The sequence below is a fragment of the Porites lutea genome, chromosome 8, assembly GCF_958299795.1.
Source record: "Porites lutea chromosome 8, jaPorLute2.1, whole genome shotgun sequence".
Lineage (NCBI taxonomy): Eukaryota > Metazoa > Cnidaria > Anthozoa > Scleractinia > Poritidae > Porites > Porites lutea.
The window spans coordinates 18345746-18366523 of record NC_133208.1 but is presented as its reverse complement, the minus strand read 5'-3'; the positions used below and the strand labels follow the sequence as shown (position 1 = coordinate 18366523).

Genomic DNA, 20778 nt, shown 5'->3' with positions numbered 1-20778 from the left:
ATACAAGGAATCACGGTTGTTTTTGTTTATTTTAGACAACAGAGGATGAAGACCTTTTTATCTTCAAGACGATAATAGCAGATTATCGGTGGAAGTGATCGCTATTTCTTTTAATGCAGTAGCGACCGTAGATGTCCTTACAGCAAGCAATAATGACTTGTCGAAACTTGAACTGTACATTTTTCAAATTTAATATTGCCTTATAGTTTTGAGGGGACAATCAAACTCGACCGCGACTACTCTAATTAGCAAATTTTAACACTTGTTTGCCCCCTAAAATACCACGTGACATTGCTTTTATCCCATCAATCCTAAAGCGCGTGCAAAGATGGCGGGTATCGTGATTAAGGTCTATTCCTCATCTGTTACCGTAACAAGTTCATCCTAAAGAAACCTCACGATCATCCGTAGAGCGGAGCTCCACTGTATTGGTTACCCGACAAACAAATGGAATGGGCATGTAAGAAGGTGATGCGTTTACATCGTCATGAGAAAAAAAAGTCAAATTTCTTTAAAATAAAAGACTGAATAATGCCGGACAACACTTACCTTAATCTGTTCTACCCGAGGCCTTTGGAACCTCAAGTCAAAACAATAGTTGGCCAAGCTGCGGATCTTTTGACTGTTTCTGTCATTACACATACAGATGACTGGAATTTTGGTGTTTTTTATGAGTCCAATAAGTTCCTGGTTAGGATGCAACAACAGATGTCAAAAGATATCCTTAAATCCCAAACTTAGATAGGTATCATTTTCGTAGGTTATGGTGATCATCACAAATTTAAAAACAAGAAAGCCCACAACGCCGAGAAACTATGCTGGAAGAGCGTCGATCTGCTGGCTTGCGCGGGTGGCAGGAAGTTCAAACCCCAGATGGACAACCGTACAAACAAAGGCCTTTAAAGGACTGCTAAGATCATGCTCGCTGTTACCAAATCCTTGTCTCAATTCAGATGATCGCGTCAATGACAGGTGACGTTAAGGTAATCCCTTTGAAAAGGATGTATTATCCACATTTTTTCAAACCTGGCACACATGACAGCCAAATATAGGACATTGAAAAACTGTTATAAAACGATGGGGTAATCCGGAGCCCGTTTTCGCCCAGCGTGTCTGCATGTAATTCTAAGTGTTTTCTTCCTAGTTGCGCGCAAAATGTTCCAAACTTAAACAACCGTCAAAAATTCTTATCATGTAGCAAAAACTATCTTGCTTTGTTTGTCTGGGCTAACAAACAAAGACAGTTTGAACATTATCTCATACTCCCTTGCAACTCCAAAATGCGGAGTTTATGTCATTCATATCTAAATAATACAACTACTACAATCCAGATCTTCTTCTTATTGAAATATGTTTTTCCTGTAGCCATAACGAGTAAAAAAACACAACAAAGGAGGAATTGAAGCGAGTTTTTAACTGCTATTCAAATCATTTGGATTTCAGAAAGGGCCTTTGTTACCTCTCTTCAGGCGGCCGGTGAAAATCAACGTCACCTTACATGTCCAAATGTTATCTGCAATAGGTGATGCGCAGTGCAAAACAAGGGAATTACCTTAAACCATTAGCCTTGTCTCCTTCACCATTACACATCATTTAGAAGAGGAAGTAAAAGAACCCAGGAATATATTTATAGAAAATGTACCGTAAGAGGGCTACTGGGGAGAATACTCATTATTACAGTAATCGGTGTTAATCTCTTTTAATAAACATTACTCTTGTAATCTGAAGTGCTAATCCATTTCTTTACTTAACAAGGAACTCTGCACAAAGAAGGATCAAAGGACAGTGTTTGTTTCCCCTGGGCCGGGTTGTTCAAAGCCGCGGGGTTAAGATAACCCAGGGTTAGAGCAAAATTTGAATTCATATATGAAAGCTTAAAAAGCAAATTAGGTTAAATTCTTCTTGCCTACTCTACTGTTTTATGATTGGCTACTCTAAAAAGAATAGAGAAAATGCTTCTGATGAAAAGAAAAAGAGACCCGGGTCAAAATTTAACCCTGGGTTAGCGCTAATCAGCCATCAAACGACTGGCATGTATAAGTAAGGGGATCAGAATACAGAGCCGCAGCTGAAAATCTCAATTCTCTCGCTGCTCTCCACCAAAACAAAAGAACTTCAGTGCGCTAAATTCCTCCAGCTAGGCAGACTAAAGGTGATGTTACACGGGATGATTCGCAACGACGATTTTTAACGCAACACAGCATTGCAATGTTGGAACAATGTTGTAACTATTCGAAACAATGTTGCAACGCTGTGTTGCGCTAAAAGTCGTCGTTGCGAATCGTCTCGTATAATATCACCTTAACTGCAGATGGGAACGCCATTTTTTATCTGCAATTGATTATCATCCTTACTTGCATTCCTCCCCTGTCTTCATTGCCTGCCATTCCATCAACTTCATCCATAATCAGCACATGCTTCTTGGGATCTGCTTTATGACCTGATAAAGCACAAAGAATCCAGTTACAAGGAACAATGTAGACTAACGTTCCCCTTTGCTTTATTCTTTCAAACAGACCTTGCTCCAAATTTCCCAAAAGGCTCTTACACCCGCATCCAATATATTTCCTAAATTTCCCCTCTCTTCCACATCCACCCCCCTCTCCCTTCCCTCCATTCAAAGGTGGGAGGTTTGTTGTTCCTAAAAGTAGCTCAAACAGCGGCACAACATTGCATGGAGTTAAGGGGGGGGGGGGGGGGGAAAGAAAGCCTTATCTTCCCCTTATTAAGTTGGCAAATCATCAGAAAGGATCTTTAGAGTAAAGTATCTCAAATCAATTCAGTCGTCGATTGTTGCCTTAAACTGTGCAATGTATTTCTCAAGGGAAAATCTACAGTGCATGTTGGGTAAAAAAAATAATTAGCTTGGCTTTACCAGGTAGCCTGTACACAGACGTTGTTTTATTGTTCCTTTTACTCTTTTCGAGCACGCGAAAACGAGCGCGGAGGAGCGCGACTGCGCGAGAAAGAAAAACAAATAATTTCTTCTTCCTCCACCACTACCCCCTTGCGCTGGCGGTCAATAAATCCCCCGCGGTTTCTATTTTATCACGCGCGCTCGACGGACTTTGAAGAGAAAATAGAGGGTCTGTGAACAGGCTATTTACCAGGTAGAAAACCATCCATGGTTTTGTTGCTAAGTGACTGAGAAATGTGCTCCTCCAGTGTCTTCTTGTTCCTTGTATCACTTGCATTCATTTCAACGTAGCTGAATCCCAGCTCTTCACACACGAGCGTGGCTGTTGTTGTTTTACCAACTCCTGGTGAGCCAGAGAGTAACGCAGCTTTATGCATGGATCCATCTTGGTCCTTTTTAAAGAACGAGGCTGGAATAAACAACAACAACAAAAAAAACAGATTGAAGAGAAGGAGCATTACGATGAACGACGTGATAATCTTTATTATTCATTCATTCACTCTATTTCTCCGTTTCTGGTTAGCTCAAATCCGCCGATGAATTCTTCATAACCAGCAAGCGTTGACCAAATTTGAAACCCGTTTAGCAATATTGGTACCACTGACGTCAATTATACAGAATATTCACAGGAAAAGGGACGGTAAGACTTGAAGCCCCTGGGGATGCTATGGTAGAGCTGGAGATAACGGCGGAAAATCCCACACATTTTCCGAAGAATAGCCGAACTAAATAGCCTAAAAAACATAGCAAGAACAACAAAAATACAACTCGACAGATGAAAACAGCTATTCGAAGAATATCTGCTATAGTAAACATCCTTTTTATATCGTGAATTTGCCGAGGAACAGGCAAATGAAGACAGGAACTTTACATCGATCGAGGTACGCATTTTTTTAAGTGAGAAATATTTTGAATGAATCATAAAACAATTATTGGTTCAATCTATACAATTCTTCAGATCATACTACTACTACTAATAAAAATCATCATCATCGTCGTCGTTGTCGTCTTCGTCAACATCATTAGGGAGCTTAACAAACGACGACGGCGACGGCAACGGGAACGCGGGCAAAAAAGCAATGGGTTTAGATTGGCAAAACAATAACTTTGCACGTGCATCACGCTTTTTGTACATTTCTTAGCCGTCGTTGCCCGACTACAACGTGAAAGTGCCTCATTTCACGTTTTGTCGAGGACGGGAACACAAGACAACGACTTTCTTTTTCTTTTCCTGAACTTTGATACAGTCTTTTAGAATTCAATTCCAGAAAAAATTGCCAACACTTGACGAACTGAACGAAATGGAATAAGTGCGATTAAGTTTGAAACAGCGCGAATTCACTTTTTGAGTGACGTTTTCGTAGCCGTCGCCGTCGTTATTTCTTAAGCTCCCTATTATCATCACCACTCATGACATCGCCTGTATCATCGTCGTCATCATCATCATTATCAAAACCATATTGACAACATGCGACCATTGTTCATTGTCATCACTATTAACCTGACAATCATAATACTTCTACACGTACCATCACTGTTATCTGTCGCATTTATTTAGCTTTGGCCATTAAGACAATTGTAGTCTCATTCTCTTGCAGTTGGATTCTTAAGGACTCTATCCAAGTTCAGAAAGTGAAAGGAAAATTAGCCGTTGTGTGTTCACATCCACCATACAACGTCGCACGAAAACCAAATGTTCCAAAAGCGAGATGCACGTGTCGAACTGTTGATTTGCTCATACATCCCGAGAATAATTTTTCATGTTTCCGTGGTCGTGGTGGTCGCTTTTAAAGGCCTTGACCAAATGTCGAACTTTTCATGAGAGGAACCTAACTTAGGGAGTTAAGTTCATGAAAAGTTCGACGTCTGGCTCAGTTAAATTGGTCTGATTGAGTTTGGAAGCAGCGGATAGAACGTCTCAAGATCGTCTCTGGGACAAACGTCGATCTTCACATGTGACGAACTAAACTAAATGTATATTCACCATTTTCATATAGACCATAATGCACCTTGTTTACCCCCAAAACTTTGCATAACCATTGTTTTCTCTTAGGACGACAGTAATACCCTCAAGAAATTGGAAACAATGGTTATGCAAAATTCCGGGGGGAGGGGGGTAAACAAGGTGTATTATGGTCTATGTGAAAGTAGTGAATTTAGCCTCGTTCGGGAGAAAATTTAGTACTGATCTGACTCAGCTGATGGGTTCGACGCCTGACCCAACAGGTGATCTTAACTTAATTTAATTAAACCAAAATTAGAGTTTAATTCGTCTCATGAAAAGTTCGACGATTGGCCTAGGCCTTACGTCCCTGTAATCATAAAAATCATCACTTGGTATTTATAGCAACGAGACTTACATTTAGATGGTGGCTTCTTCCTATTTTTTTCCCAGTCTCTAAGCCAGTTCATTAGTTTCCTCATGTTACTCTTTTCACCTTGCTGGCCGATAATCTGTTTTACTGTGCGAGGGCGATACTTATCAACCCACATTAAACTAGGTTCCCCTGAAGAAGAAAAGTCAAAGTTAGCAATGTAAACCAGTACATGTTAGTGTTACTAAGGGTGAGCTAAAGCGAGCCTGCAGACTTTTCTTGCTCAGCTGCACTTTTTAAAACTGTATAACGAGGTTTTTCCAAAATCTGTCCATGATTCGAAAACACCACAGGCACCCCAAGCTGGAAGGAACTAAAAGGGCTTTCTCTGATTCATTATAAAAGTTGTTCTCTTCAATCACATCTCTAAGCTAAACGCACATGTTCAGCCTCACTTCCTAACCATTGGTCACTATTAGCTTTTAGGGGGGATAGGTCTGGAAGAGACGGGAAATTTAGGAAACATATTAGATACGTGTGCAAGAGCTTTTTGGGAAGCTTGGAGCAAAGGTCTGTTTGAAAGAAAAAAGCAAAGGGGAACGTTAGTCTACATTGACCTTGTAACTGGACTCTTTGTGCTTTATTAGGTTACTATTAGTTGTTAAAACAACAAATTTAATATCTGATCGGGTGTCTGTCGGCAGACTTTTTGCACACCCTGAGAAAGGAACTAGGCCTCATCACAGGTTACAGTACCCCCCAGCCCTTAGAAACAAATATGGGCCAATTTTCAGCTCTATGGAGAGTCTGCAGGATGTCCACTTAAAAACAGTCAAAGGAATAAATCAAACCATTCAGTGATGGTGATCCAGAAGGTGTTTGAGTAGCAGGGGATGATGTTGATTGTTGACTCATCTGGGATGACTCTAACTCTGATGGATCCTTCCCTTGACTTAAAGTCTCTGTTGACTCCACTACTTCAGCCTTTGCTCTCTTCTTTGGCTTCTTCTCAACACTAGGTGGCTCATAGCTGATCTTTTTGCCAGGTCGTGTTTTGACCAGTTCAAATAGCCCATCCTCATCTAATTGTGTTGTACCTACCTGCTTGGCCTTGAATTTAAAAAATAATAATATAATTATCATTAAATAATAATATAATGATAATGGTAATGATAATAACAGTAATAATAATTGTAACAATAATATGATAATGACAATAACAATAACGATAATGATGATAATAATAACAACAGTAATAATAATAATAATAATAATAATAATAATAATAATAATAATAATAATAATCATAATCATTTTTACCCAGGTTTTTATTTATTTATTAATTTTTTTTGCGCAAATTATTGTGTAATTGTTACCATAAATTTTAGTCGATGCTGCGGCTGGTTACGGTTTGCTGCCCAGCCAAAGCTTTTATTTTTTACTCTGGGCATCCAGACGTTTGTACTGCCATAATAATGATAATATCAATAATAATAATAATAATAATAATAATAATGATAATAATACTAAAGAAAGGTTCAGGGAAGTTCATCACTGGTATTTCAGGGAGTATCATCCTCTAGAAAATACAAAACACAACATTGTTGGGGTTGCACATAATAATAATATTCTATGGTCTTACACACAATGCACATGTACGTGGATCTATTACAGGACGAAATTAAATTCACGTTAAAATTTTTTAACCTAAGTTGATTCTCAATTTTCCTTTGTCTCCCAGCCCTAATTATTCATGAATTAAGACTAGAAGACAAGGGAAATTGAGAATCAACATATCTATCAAGTGACTACGAAAACAAAGCAATCCATAATGTTAATCCTTAATTTCTTCTAACCTTGGATATCTTGCTTTCACCAGCATCTCTGCCCACGACAAGATAGCTTGTTTTCTTGCTGACTGACCCTGTGACCTTTCCACCATATCTCTGGATTAAATCAGCAGCATCATCTCTTTCTATGCTTTCCAACACTCCAGTTATAACAAATGTAAGGCCCTCCAAGCAATTTTCCTCTCCCTGTAGGTTAAAATAAAAATAAAAATTGACCAAGGGCAACTACAGAATTCACTACAGCTAAGTAAGGTCATTTTAAAACCTTCTTGTGATTTCAGGGCTGTCACTAAGGGCTGACTGCCAGGTCCAGGCATATATACAATAGCTAGGCTGTAGGTGAGCAGTTGGAAGTACTTAATTAGGTTCTGTTTTCCTTTTGGTTATTTCCTTTGAAAACCTTAGACCGTTTGCACCTTTTGTGACAGTCCTGCTATAAAGTGAGATGAAAAAAAAAAAAAAAAAGTGAACAGTTCTTGAGGTTAGAACTTGTAGCATAGGGTTCTCAGGAGCCAACGAAAACTTAAAAATAGTTCAAGGGATGCTTGAAATAAACCCCCAATGAATGAAATCTGGTAAACTGTATCTGTACATGTACAATGTAGCTTATCCTTCTACTTGCCGAGGGCAAAAGCAAGTTATTGGAAACAACTAACCTCAGGGATGGGTTTTGAGCCCACTGCTCTTGGACCATCTCGCTGCATGAAACTACGATAACTAGATTTCCTTTTTTCCAAAGATGGTGGTACTTCGTTGGGAAGTTCATCTTGTTTTGAAGCCTTTGGTGTACTCTTGGTTGGAGAATCTTTTTTAACTGCCTTGCTTTCTTTAGCTGGAGAAGGAGTCTTTTGAGGGCTTTCTTTTTTTGTTTCTCTTGCTGGAGTTTCAGGTATGACCTCTGAGGTTTTTAAAGCTGTGGCAGCAGCTTTGGCTGCAAGTTTGCTAGCAGGTGTCACTTTTGGCAGCTTCTCTGGGGTCTGTGGAGATTACAAAAATAAATAATAATTAAATAATAACAATCAATGATGAGACATTTAACGAGGGAATGACGTCAAAAATGCAGCCTTCCACAGGTTAATGCACTGTTAACCGAGAAGACCTGGGGACAAGGTTGAGTTGTTTTCATTGTGAAAACTAAAATGGCAGACACTTCACTTGTTTTAAGAGTAAGAACTAAAGCTGGAACTAGGCAAAACAAATTATGGCTAAAATAAAAAAAACATAGCAAAAACAGCAAGAAGACAACTTGGAGTGCGACATCTGCTAGACATTTGGAGAATATTTGCGAGAGCTGGACAAACCTAAAAGTACACTATCGAAGATAAACTTAACATTGATGCAGGTAAGCACGTTTTAGCTATGTTTTTAAACTAGGAATTACTTGGAATGAATAATAAAGCAATTAATGAATTCAGCATTCGTAGGATGTGAAGAATTAAGCAGATCTTAGAGGGTGTTATCCTACTTGGCCTTCGACCTCTGCGGATAACACCCTCCTCGATCTGCTTAACTCTTCATATCCTACTCAGCCTCATTAATTAATTGGTAATTATTTATTGAATAACTCATTTGGAACATTCTCTAAGCTGAAAACAACTCTTTTATTCAATTGACCATTTTCACATAGCTATAATGCACCTTGTTTACCCCCCAAGACTTCTGGGAGGTGAACAAGGTACATTACGGTCTATGTGAAAGTAGGGAATTTCATTTTAAATTATCAATATTCAAATTAAATGATTTCAATAACACAAAAAATGATTGTAAAATTTTGGTTATGCAATCTGCTACATGTAATTAAAAGACTTTTGTCTGATCAACCAAGTCAAAAAGTGATGATGACGGAGAAATGAGCACAGAAATTCTATAAGATGACATGTTTCTTCCCAGATCTGGCTCGTACTTTTGATCGCTTGAAGCAAGTTTCCCTCATAGCATGACCAATCAGAAGCACTGCCCAGATCAGGGTAGTGACACATCATCAGTATATGAAATTTCTGCATTTGGTTCCTCAGACATCATTTCATTTTGTCATTTTGTTGAGAAATGTTGCCTGTTTTCTCAAGCTAGGCTTCACATTTCTACATTAAAAAAAAGTGGTAATTCTTAGTGCCCGGCCCACTGCAAACCATGCATACATGTACATAATTAATTAAATGTTTACTAAGTATTCTTCAGACCTTTTTTGACTTTTCAGGAGATGGTTTCTTGACACCATTCTGAGGACTTGGTGGTTCCTCTTTTCGTTTCTTTGATGGCTGTTCTTCTTTTTTCCCATTCACTTTTCTATCTTCTATTCTTCCTTTTCCCCTATCCTCTGTGATTTCTCCTTGCTTTGTTTCTCTTGAGTCATCATTTTCTTCAGATTCATCAGATCGCTGCACAGGGGAGAAACATTTTATCTTAAATAATCATGTTTATTATGAGTTGGCCATTGAAGTCTGTTATGTACAGAAGTACATTAGAATATACCTCCTACTGAGTCTGAAGTCTGTTGTAAGTTGAGAGTTTTTGCCTCAGTTTATTGCCTAAGAATAAAGCAAGAAGAAAAAGAGGGGCTCCATACAGTCACATGTAAGTTACAGTACAGACCACAAAGAGCAGGTTGGTTAGATATGTCCACCCATCGTTGGGTTTTACTTGAGGGGGAACGTTTTCAATTTAAGCAGGACAGTCCCTGATGATCAAATCTTGTAAACAAGTGGAAATTTTATTGAGCCATCAAAATCATTTGTTTGACATGTAAATGTAACATACTCACAATCCAAAACTGCACAAAACAAGCAGGCCCCAGTTATTCAAAAGATGGATAATGCTATCCACTGGATAAATCCCTATCCACTGGATAACACAATAATATTGATTTCTCTAATACTTACGTTCCGGACAGTAATTTATCTATTGGATAGCACTATCTGACGTTTGAACATCTAAGCCCAGTTTAACATTGTTTTTCTGGCATGGATTTCTACCAAAAAAACATTTAAATTTAGAGCTCTGAAAAGTGACATATGGCCGCTAAATTGACCAGTCACAGTGCACTAACCAAGAGATATTACTAGTGCCTGTTTTTTTCTCTGCATTATTTTTAAGGCAACAAACCTGTTTTCTCTTTGTGGCAAACACTTTTCTTGATGCTCTTTCAACAGGAGATGATCCAAAGAAGTCAAGTGCAGACGTGGTTTTTGCTTGAGTTTCTTTTGGCTTGACAGGGCTATGAAAAATCAATTCAATGTGTTCAGCACAGTAAACAATGATCATATAAGACAGCTTTTATTTTATCAAATATATTTGTACCTAGATAATTAATATTCTGTACATGAATCACTCCCGCGATCTTCATTTTTTTAATGGCATACATGTACAGTGTATGTGTGCAGAATGGGGATCACATTAAGTATTGCAACTACAGTGTACAATCTCCCCTATGGTACAGTTTCGAAGTAAGCAAACAAGAAAAAAACAAGGCTCTTAGAGGTAGTTCTGTTTAAAAGTCCTCTTTATGTTTCATGCTTATATAATTTTTTTTTTTATTTACATAGCAAGCCAATAAAACAAGTGCACAGCAGCACACTGTAAAGACATGCTCTCTCTAGAGGGCTATTTTTGAGAAAATAGGGAGCTTAAGCAACGGCAACGACAACGGTAACAAGAGTGGGCAAAAAAACAGGAGGCTTAGATTGGCAAAACGACAGCTTTGCATGCGCATCACACTTTTTGGTACATTTCTTTGCCGTCATTGCACGACTACGACGTGAAACTGCCTAATTTCACTTTTTGTTGAGAACGTGAACAAAAGAAAGCAACTTCCTTTTTCTTTTTCCGAACTTTGATACAGTCCTTTGGAATTGAACTCCAGAAAAATTCACCAACATCTGACGAATTGAACGAGATGGAACAAGCACGATAAAGTTTTAGAGGCATTGGGAATTCACTTTTTAAGTGACGTTTTTGTAGCCATCATTGTCGTTAAGCTCCCTAATGCCCTGAGATAGCAAAGAAATGTTTCACAATAACTGTTTAGTACCTTTCCTTCACATGAACAACTTCTTTTCTTGCTTTGGTTTCTGGTTGCTTCACAGATTTTTTCAGTTTTGGAGGAATGACTTCCTCTTCATCTACAAGAGAAATAATTTTATTATACTGATTGAAGGCATTTGAAGCATGAAGAGAAGGGAATAATGACAACACAAGAAGGAATAAGGACAGTTCAAATAAAATGCATGTACATTACCCGCACATGTACATGTACTGTATATACAATTAAGTATTAAACATCATGTAGCAGAAGATGTAAATAAAATAACAAAATTGTAAAAGTTTTCCATTCATAGGAAAAGCTTAATGCACCTATCAATGTCAATCCCGTGGGGGGGGGAGTGCGGGCAAGGGGAGGGGATTTGATGCCTGGGACTATCCCCGCTGTCGGGCTTTTGATCGTGCGAAGCGACCCCGGGGTCGGGACATTTGACTTTGACTGACAGAAGCCTGATATCAATTCAGAAGCAGTTACCAAGTCCGTCCCTCGAGGCCTCCTGAAAGTCACGCTGTTGGAGAAAGGTATGAAGTTTTCATTTGTTTTAATCGCCATAATCCGATACTTTACACTGTCATCTAAACAGATAATGTCTATTTTAAAAAATATTTTTCATCTTCAAGTTCGCATCTGATTGTAAAACTCGATTGAAAGTCAGAGGATTTTTTATGGGTTACTGATCCGACCTGTTCCGACATGTTGAGCAGATGTTATAAAGCATTTTACGTTTTATTAATATTATATAGCACGGTCAATCTTCCTGGAGTGATTTTGTTGTTCAAGATAAGAGATGCTAGTGGAGAGAGAAAATACTTAATTACAGCGAGTAATTTAATGGAGCTTCCGTTAACCGTAAATAAAAGTAGTAACAATGTGTTTGAAATGTTCTTTTATTCGTTTTACATAGTATTATAGCATTGTTTGTTTAGAATTTTTCCCCTGGGGTGGGGGCTTTTTTGACACTTTTGATTGACCTTTCGTTTCCCACCCTGGGGAATTTGATCGAAAAATTTTAAAATTTGTCAAATCCCCACCCCTTGCCCGCACTCCCCCCCCACGGGGTTTACATTGATAGGTGCATAAGAACATAAATCCAAGAAAGCAAATTTGGGACCTTATGTTGTATACAGTTATATCTATAATTTAGGTGTAGTCACCATCATCAATCATCACCATCATCATCATCATCAATAACATTCAGCTGGCAGAAGGGGGGTGAGGGACATATTTTTATATGTACAGTATTGTATTGCATAAAAGAAGGTTATCACCCATCAAATCACGCATCACATCCTAGACTGTATATTTCTTCTCATAGCACACAAAGGATTGTAAGTATTGTTGCTTAACTTTCTTGTGCAACAAAACTTCAAAGCTTTATACTCTCACAAAGATACTTATGGAATGGTTATTGAATGTTCTCTTTATAATGAAATAATGTGGACAATAAGGTACAGGCTTATTATTAATTTATTTTGTATCACAAGAAGCATCTTCTGTAAATCTCATCTGTTTTTTAAGGTATGCTTCTTTTGTAGGCCACCACTTTCTCCTGTTATAAAAGTTATTAATGTTTACCAGAGTCATCAAAGTTGCTGGACCTCTTGCTCTTCTTAGGCCTTGCACCATCTCCCTTGGATGCAGAAGCAGCCTTTCTGTAATATAAAGAGATATAGGGATGCAGGCTATAAGAAGAATTATTTTGTGTTGTGAAAAGAATGGACTTACATTATTTTATTTCACCGGATTTGCTTTCCGTTGAGCAACTCTTAACTAAAATACGCTGCTATGAGTCCCCAATGGGTAGCTCAGTCATACACACTGCAGGTACAATATCTAAAATCTGTTCTCAGGTTCAACAAGGATTCAACCTAAATTAATTTGTAGTTTGAATCAGAATTTTCTTTGCTCCTCAGCCCTGATAAGTTATACATTGTATGTGACAAAGGAAAATGCTAGTTAACCTGAATAATAACAGAGGTTACCCACAAGAGCTTTACTGTACTAGCCCCTTAGTTATACTGGAAAGCACTTTTGCTCCTCCCTGAAGCACCAAAACTATATTATTACAGTACATAGATTGTTTAAAGAGACAAATGTATCAAAGTACATATATATAATTATAGAGAGTACAAAGGAGAATGCTAATGGTATGCATGTACCTTATTTTAGGTGGAAGAGGGTCTTCATCAGAGTCTAAAAAAATAAATCCAGAAAGCATTAAAAGTATTTTGAATTCAACTTTATTTTCCTTTTAAAAGTACATTATAATCCATGACACAGCCATTAGTTCCGTTTAATTCAACAACATGGACTGACCTCAGTCTTTGTTTGCCAAGACTGAAGAGACAAACTAAGGCACAGAAGAAACACTAAGGGTCGATTATTTAAATGAAGTCTGACTAAGACCACGGTTTAGGAAATCTTTGGACCTCCAGATCATCTCTTCCTCAGTGGATTATTATATGAAGTCAAATGCTTTTCTAGTCTATGCTATATGGTTTCATGGAACTCTTCACAATAAATGGTGTTTACACAAAAACATTTGGCAAACTGAAAATGGCTTGGAAGTGGAATGCAACTGGCTAAACTCTGTTTGGTCAATAGCCCTGGAGAAGAAATTGGAGCAAGATTACTGAAATATGAACCGATTGCCCCCATTTACACGTGGAGATTCTTGAAAAATTCGCATTTTTGGACATTTTTGGTCAGTTTTTAGTCCAAACTTTTCAAAATTAAACATGAAAGCATGCCTTTCTTTGCAATAGCATCCCGTTTTGTGACATTTTTTGGTACGGGCATGCCAAAAAGTCTTACCCAATCACTTTAGACTTTTCTGCTTTTTTTTTTCGCTTTTCCTTTTTCCCTTGTTTTTGTCATTTTTTGTATTTTCCTTGCTGTAAGTTGAAATCATTCCCACAATAAATGAATGTGTTCAGTCTGCTGGATATTTTGTCACCTTCCTCGGCGCATTATCAGCGCGTTTTATCAATAACTGATCGTTAAACAAAGGACTGTTCCCGTCTTCAATGCAGAAATATATAAGTTTAATTTGTGGTCTCTGCACAAACGAGAACTCGACGTGATGAAGCAGGTCCAAGCCCGATAATAAAAGATGTGTATTTAAAGCATGTCATGAACTGCCTTTTCCTATTCATTATTCTTCCACTTCGGGACTGCGGGAGCACTCGTTTCACTCGTCGTTCTTTAAGTATTCTTCGACTGCGGGACCACAGGAGCAGCAGATTCAACTTAGGCTGAGACAAGTTGTGTTTAACAGCTAAAAATAGGACGATCGGTGATGATACAAACTGGAAAAAAAAACGGTTACCATGTCCTTAGTTCCCAGTGCTCTTCGGTTCGCTTCATAGAGTAATCGCGCCTCGCACTGCCACATGTTCCCCCATCGCATGATAACAGTAATTAATGACGTCTTTGCTTAGAAAAAAGAGCCATTAGACTCACCTGATAAATTAACACATGACTGATATTCGAACGACAGTTGACCGATATACCACCGACAGTTGACCGATACACCACCGACAGTTGACTGATATACCACCGACAGTTGACCGATATATCACCGACATATGACCGATAGTAAGTCGAGGTGCGTCGTCGAAATATAGACCGATACTCGGCCGATTGTCTTTCTCACTATCGACCGACTATCGACAGACTGTCGACCGACTATCGACCGCTATATCGACCGACTGTCGACCGAGTATCGACGGACTGTCGACCGACTATCGACCGATTGTCGACCGAGTATCGACCGACTGTCGACCGAGTATCGACCGACTGTCGACCGCTATGTCGACCGCTATATCGACCGCTATATCGACCGATACCTCGGTCGACATTACCCACAGTAAACAAGATCCAAAATATTTATATATCATTATTAACAAATTAAAGCATTTTGAAATATTACCTGAATCAATATACTTCCTTGCTTTTTTCTTCTGAGTTTCCTTGTGCCTCTGCTTTTTTGCTACCTCCTCATCTTCACTGCTCGATAAAACCTAAAGAGATACAAGAGTTTTGCACAGCATAAGGTTAGTTTATCAGGTTACTGTTGTACTTTAACTAAAGTAAATTAAATAAATAATTTAAATAATTATGTATATTAAAATCAGATACAACAGCTGATTGTGAAGGAGTGACAGCTGAGTGTTAAACATGGCAAACTTTAGGTTGGTACATCCAAGTTCAAGTCAGTCTTGCCATTGAAATGTTTTCATTAGACAAGAAACTACAGCTGTAGTAATGTCTTTGTGTTATCAAAGCAGGAGGAGCAATACTTTTATAGCTAAGCCTATAGTTGCTTCATACTCCAAAACACTGGGATGATCTCAGGCTACAAGTACTTTGTATGTCCCACCTGGATTGTCTGGTAGCATCCTTTAACTATTTTTTTGTGTGTGTGCAAGGTGTTTATTAGGCATTAGAGATTAAAGAATTCTCCCTTTACTACACAGAATTCTCCGGCTAATGTTCAATCCTCGCTGGTGCACCATATACATGTACCAAGTGAAAATCAAGTCTTGAGTTACCGCACAAAAAACACAACAATGATCCCTGGCCCTTACACAATAACACAGTAAACTTCACACAAGAGAACGAGACAATAGTGCATATATTGATTTGGTACATCGAGCATCACCCATCCTACATGTATTACTATTTCTTACTGAGATGTAGAGCCTCTTTCAAAATATTATTCTCCTGTAACGTTACAACTTTCTCTTGCTTTTAGAATTTTAACTAATGGACACCCTGGTGTGCGTGTGTTTTTTTTAATTAACAGTGGCTAAAGAGCTGTCTTGTGAGCCCAGGATCAAATGGGAGTGAATAAAAAATACCCAAGAATCAGTCTTACTATACCCTCTGGCTTAGGAGCTTGCTGGCAACTCAGAGGCATGAGGGGGAGGGCAGTCCCGCACTTGGTCGAGACAGGTATGTGTTGCTGAACAGGGTATCATAATTTTTCAGGGTCTCAAGTCTTGAACAAGGTATACTATATTATCACAATATTAAGTACTGTTCAAAAAATGAGCAGGAGTGTATTATCAGGCTTTGCCTCAAGTTTTTTAAACTGATTACACACTACTGCAAGTTTTTAATATTGTACTTAATATTGTACTTAATATTGTGATGATTATACCTTGTTTAAGACTTCAGACCCTGAATTCTTGCACTAATATTTTGATTTGGGGTTATTCTGGTCTAAAACACTGGACGTGAAGTCAAGCCGTGTCTTTATCGGATATAAAGGCACTCTTAAAACATTATTTTGTTCTGTTTTCCTCCATGAATTATTAATGAGTTTTTGAAGCATCTTTAACAGGGTTTCCTTTTTGGACCAGAAACCTTTTAAAGAGAGTTAAGGATGGCAATTAGTGGACTACATATGTCCTACCAAAATATTTTTCAAAATAAAAAAAATAATTCCATGATGCTAATTTGAGAAAATTAATTAATTTATTCTTTGTTGAAACACAATACAGGGGTTTCAGTAATAATTTGAGTAGCCGGCACTTTCGAGTAGAATAGAGTAGCCAACTGTATCAACAAGGGGCTGTTAGTCCCCTTTTTCTAGCGGGGTCTGGGGGTGTGCTCACCCAGAAAATTTTGGAATTTCAAAACCCTAAAATGTGATTTCCAGTGTTCTGGGGACTAAATTGAAAAAAGAAGAGTGTGTTTTTCATTCTAGAAAATATAGCTTTCATTCAGGTTTCATAGCCACACAATCAATTCTTACAAGCAATGAGCAAATGTCAATATCAAAAATTAGGTACATTTGCACATAAACAAATTCTGCGTAAACCTACAAAGAAACGTGGGAAAAATATTGACTGAAATACAGTGTTTGTGTAACCCGAAACGCTTCTGGTGTAACTAAAGCATATCATATCAGTGGACCGTGAAAGCACATCATAATTGACTTACGTTTTAATACAGATTTCATGATTTATCTTTGCTTCTTTTTCAGGGAAAAAAGTAGCCAACTGTTCTGAGCAAAGTAGCTGACCCATTTCGTTGGTTGTCGATGCTTATTGAAACCCATGACAATACAAGTAAATCAGTGTCATGAAGTCATGTGTCATGTCTTGTCTTCATCAGGGCTTGAAGCCAATCTTCCCTTCAGTGCCACCCACCCCATCCCCCCCCCCCTGCAAGGGGAGGACATTGAAAGATACACCTTTGTATAAAAACTATGTATACATATCTGCCACACATGAGCCACTTAGGCGGGGTGGGGTGGGGCAAGGGGGGTGTTAGGTTTCAAATAATCCACCAAAGTGTCAACTCTCTGCAGTGTACTATAATCATAACAATTTTCAGTCGATGAATTTCTGAGTTTAAAAAGAAAAAAGTCTGTATTGAATGCATTTATTTTAAATTAAAGTAAACTTATGCCTTAACCCTACAGCTAACTACAAGTAAACCTAGGTTTATAAGCTTCTCGTCCACGCAATTCCCAAAATATTTGGATATAAAAAGAATTAATTATAAAGTTTACTTCTGTTTTGATAGATATTACACATAACAAAAGATTACGTATTTTGAACGCTTATCAGCAGCGTCATATAATACAATTAAATTGCCCCAAAAATATCGTGGAAGGTTTCAACCAACACACCTTGCTCTTTGCTTTCCCTTTCCCAGCAGAAGGATTTGTGGATAAATTATCTTTCCCGCGTTTATCCTCCGACTTCAAGACGCCTGGTTTCGACGTCTTTCCCTTTGGACTGAAAAAAGACCGAATATCCTGCAGGAAAAGAACTCATTTCAATCAGCATTGGTGAAGAAATCTATTAAAATAAACACAGAAAAGAACAACGAACCATTTTTAATCGCTGTCGTGCATCTCAGTCCTCCGGATTTCGCGCCATCTTTGAAACTTGGGAGAAGAGAGTCAGCGGTTTGCTTACGTAGTGTAAACTGAAACGAACTGTCCCAAGTCCTCTGTAAAATTTTAGATCTGTTGAAGTGCGACGGCTATTAAAGGCCAGGAGCTTTATCACGAAATCTCTCGAAATTCAAACAGAAGGATAAAAAAAAAACTGAGGAAAGCATAAAAATATTGCTTAAAAAATGAAAATAACTATAAACACAGCAAATAGAAAAGGAAGCACGGATTGCAATTGTGGTTTTTGAAAACTTGTTAGCCTAACAGTTTTTTCAAAGTTCATTATTGATGTTTGTACCTTTTTATATATTGCTTGGGAGACGGCGGCATATTTGTTTGTTACGATGCTCTGAATTTGTCATTCACAAGTAATTTGTCACGTTCCATAGCCAATAAGGACGCTAGCTTAATTCGCGTTATATATATATATAAAAAAAAAAAAAAAAAAAAACAGAAAAAAAAAATGTCGACAGCCGCGTGACGGAGCCTCTTTAAGTCAAAATTGAGTCCAATAGTTTAACCCTTTAAACCCTAGGATCAAAATGTAAAGTCCCATTTGTTGCCCTTGTTCATTTCCTAAAGGAGTAGAGGGGAGAAGTTGATAAAATATCTAGCCAATCCATCTGGGCCGGGTTGTTCGAAGCTAGGTTAAGATAACTCAGAGTTAGTGCGTAATTTGAACTCAGATATGAGAGCTTAAAACTGGCAAATTCAGTTTAATTCTCTTTGCCTACAATTTGACGATTGGATACTTTAAAAAGAATAGAGGAAATTATCCGAGAGAGTGCTTTTGATAAAAAGATAAAGAATTCCGGGTTAAAATTTAACCCTTCAGTTCTAAATCTTTTGTGGGTCGACCACCAAAAAATTTAGAAGGGTTTGTATGGAGTTTTCTAAGCATAACTGGGCTACAATCTCAGAGACAATTTGCCCGGAAATGCTCATTTTTGGCAAGTAGGCCTCTTGGACATTGTTCTTTCAGAATATCCTGACAAATACCATAATTTCAGAAATTTCATTTTTATGACGTCATCACTTTAGTACTCTATTCGCCCAATGTTAGGGAATCCAAGACAGTCTTGGATTCTGGATTTCAGATCATGGAATCCGGATTCCAGGTACTGGATTCCAGATCTTTTTCAGATCATGGATTCCGGATTCCAGATCTTTTCAGTGGACCTTGGATTCCGGATTCCAATTGTTATTGGGATTCCGGATTCCTACAGCTGTTTTCCGGATTCCAAGGCCCAGGATTCCGGATTCTACAAGCAGAATTTTCCGTTTCCGGATTCAACGCGCAAAAGTTATCCGGTTTCCCTTACATGGGGCGAAATAATCATTTTAGAGAGCTTTAGATTCTAAGACGAGTACGACAACGAGTACGAGATTTTCTCACTTGCGCGTGAGCCCGCGTCATTTTGCCGGGAAAACACGGTAGTCGTCATCATTCTACTACGAGTCTTTGCAAGAATGTCGAAGAGGCTGAAACAAGGTATCAAATGTTAGAACTTTTTTCCATCATTTTGCGATCAGGAGAGGGCGTAACCTACTTCACTAAAGATAACGGTGCTAACTTTTCAAGTGAAAAATAGTAAAATGAAGCTTTCCGGGGAGTCTCTGTTTTGAGAATACGTGAAAAAACTTTACGTCAAATCTCGCACTCGTAGTCGTCCTCGTCCTCAAATTTAAAGGTCTCTTTTGTCGAAGAGAACACATACTGTGAAAGCCTGTACTTTCATTAGACTACGTACATGGATAACTAAGCACTAGGCCATAAAAAATCTTCACATAGAAATAGCTTTTAAAACTTTACAAATGCAGGCAATTGTTATTCCTTGAAATATCTCTTGGCCCTAATACACCGTATCGTTTAACTAGAGTGACCCTCACATAAGCGATTACTGTTATTATTATACATTGTATTCACTATCTGTCTTCTCATTGGCTAAGAGCTTACAGCTTATTTTAGAAATAGGCGCAACCTACTAATCTGTAGGTTGCGCGCGCAATGCATGATTTCCAATAACAACATCGATTTAGGTTCTTTGCGACGGTGTGTTTGTCGTTATTTTCTTCAAAACAATGTTTAATAACAAAATCATTAGATTCTGTTTTTGTGATATCAAAAAATAATCAAGGTCTCGGCAAGTGTTTTCAGCCTCGGCCTTCGGTTCGCCTGATAACACTTACCTCGACCTTGATTATTCCGGATATCACAAAAACCTCATCCAATAATTGTTTATACTGATCGAATTGTCGTCCTCAAGTGGCACGGGGTATCCACTGTAGCTAATACATGAGTTGTATTATCGTTGCTTTTCCGCATACAGCAATTGCAAAAAGACAACATGAACATGCCAATGTTATTTCACATAAGCTGGTGAAAGACACAAGCACATGCTTTTTTGCCAACAGAGCCAATGTCCTTTATTTAACGATTAATGAATGAAGCTGGGTATCTTATGAAGAATTATAGAGATCGAGGAGGGTGTTATCCGTCGAGGCCGTAGGCCGACACGGATAATACCCTCCGACATCTCCATAATTCTTCATATGATACGAAAGCCGAATTCAATGATTGTTTTATTATTCATTCAAAATAATTCTTAGTTTAAAAACATAGCTAAAACATGCTTACCTCCATCGATGTTAAGTTCATCTTCGATAGTGCCCGTTTAGGGTTGTTCAGCTCCGCAAATATTCTCCAAATAGCAGAAGTCGCCCTTCGAGTTGTCTTCTCGCCA

The 20778-nt window shown here is 38.2% G+C and overlaps 1 protein-coding gene across 1 annotated transcript in view; it reads right to left on the bottom strand.

Moving 5' to 3' along the window:
- The window catches only part of LOC140946027 (replication factor C subunit 1-like), a 34093-nt gene extending 16013 nt beyond the window's left edge, over window positions 1-18080 (bottom strand). Inside the window, exons 1-15 of the mRNA XM_073395094.1 lie at window positions 17970-18080; window positions 17765-17893; window positions 15053-15143; window positions 13281-13314; window positions 12697-12773; window positions 11110-11200; window positions 10185-10296; window positions 9263-9460; window positions 7739-8059; window positions 7089-7268; window positions 6084-6342; window positions 5278-5424; window positions 3108-3326; window positions 2355-2440; window positions 550-687 (exon numbers count right to left, since the gene is read on the bottom strand). Of these exons, the coding sequence (XP_073251195.1) occupies window positions 550-687; window positions 2355-2440; window positions 3108-3326; window positions 5278-5424; window positions 6084-6342; window positions 7089-7268; window positions 7739-8059; window positions 9263-9460; window positions 10185-10296; window positions 11110-11200; window positions 12697-12773; window positions 13281-13314; window positions 15053-15143; window positions 17765-17893; window positions 17970-17972 (2085 nt within the window). The 5' untranslated portion in view covers window positions 17973-18080. The remainder of the gene's footprint in view (window positions 1-549; window positions 688-2354; window positions 2441-3107; window positions 3327-5277; window positions 5425-6083; window positions 6343-7088; window positions 7269-7738; window positions 8060-9262; window positions 9461-10184; window positions 10297-11109; window positions 11201-12696; window positions 12774-13280; window positions 13315-15052; window positions 15144-17764; window positions 17894-17969) is intronic.
- Between the last annotated feature and the right edge of the window lie 2698 nt (window positions 18081-20778).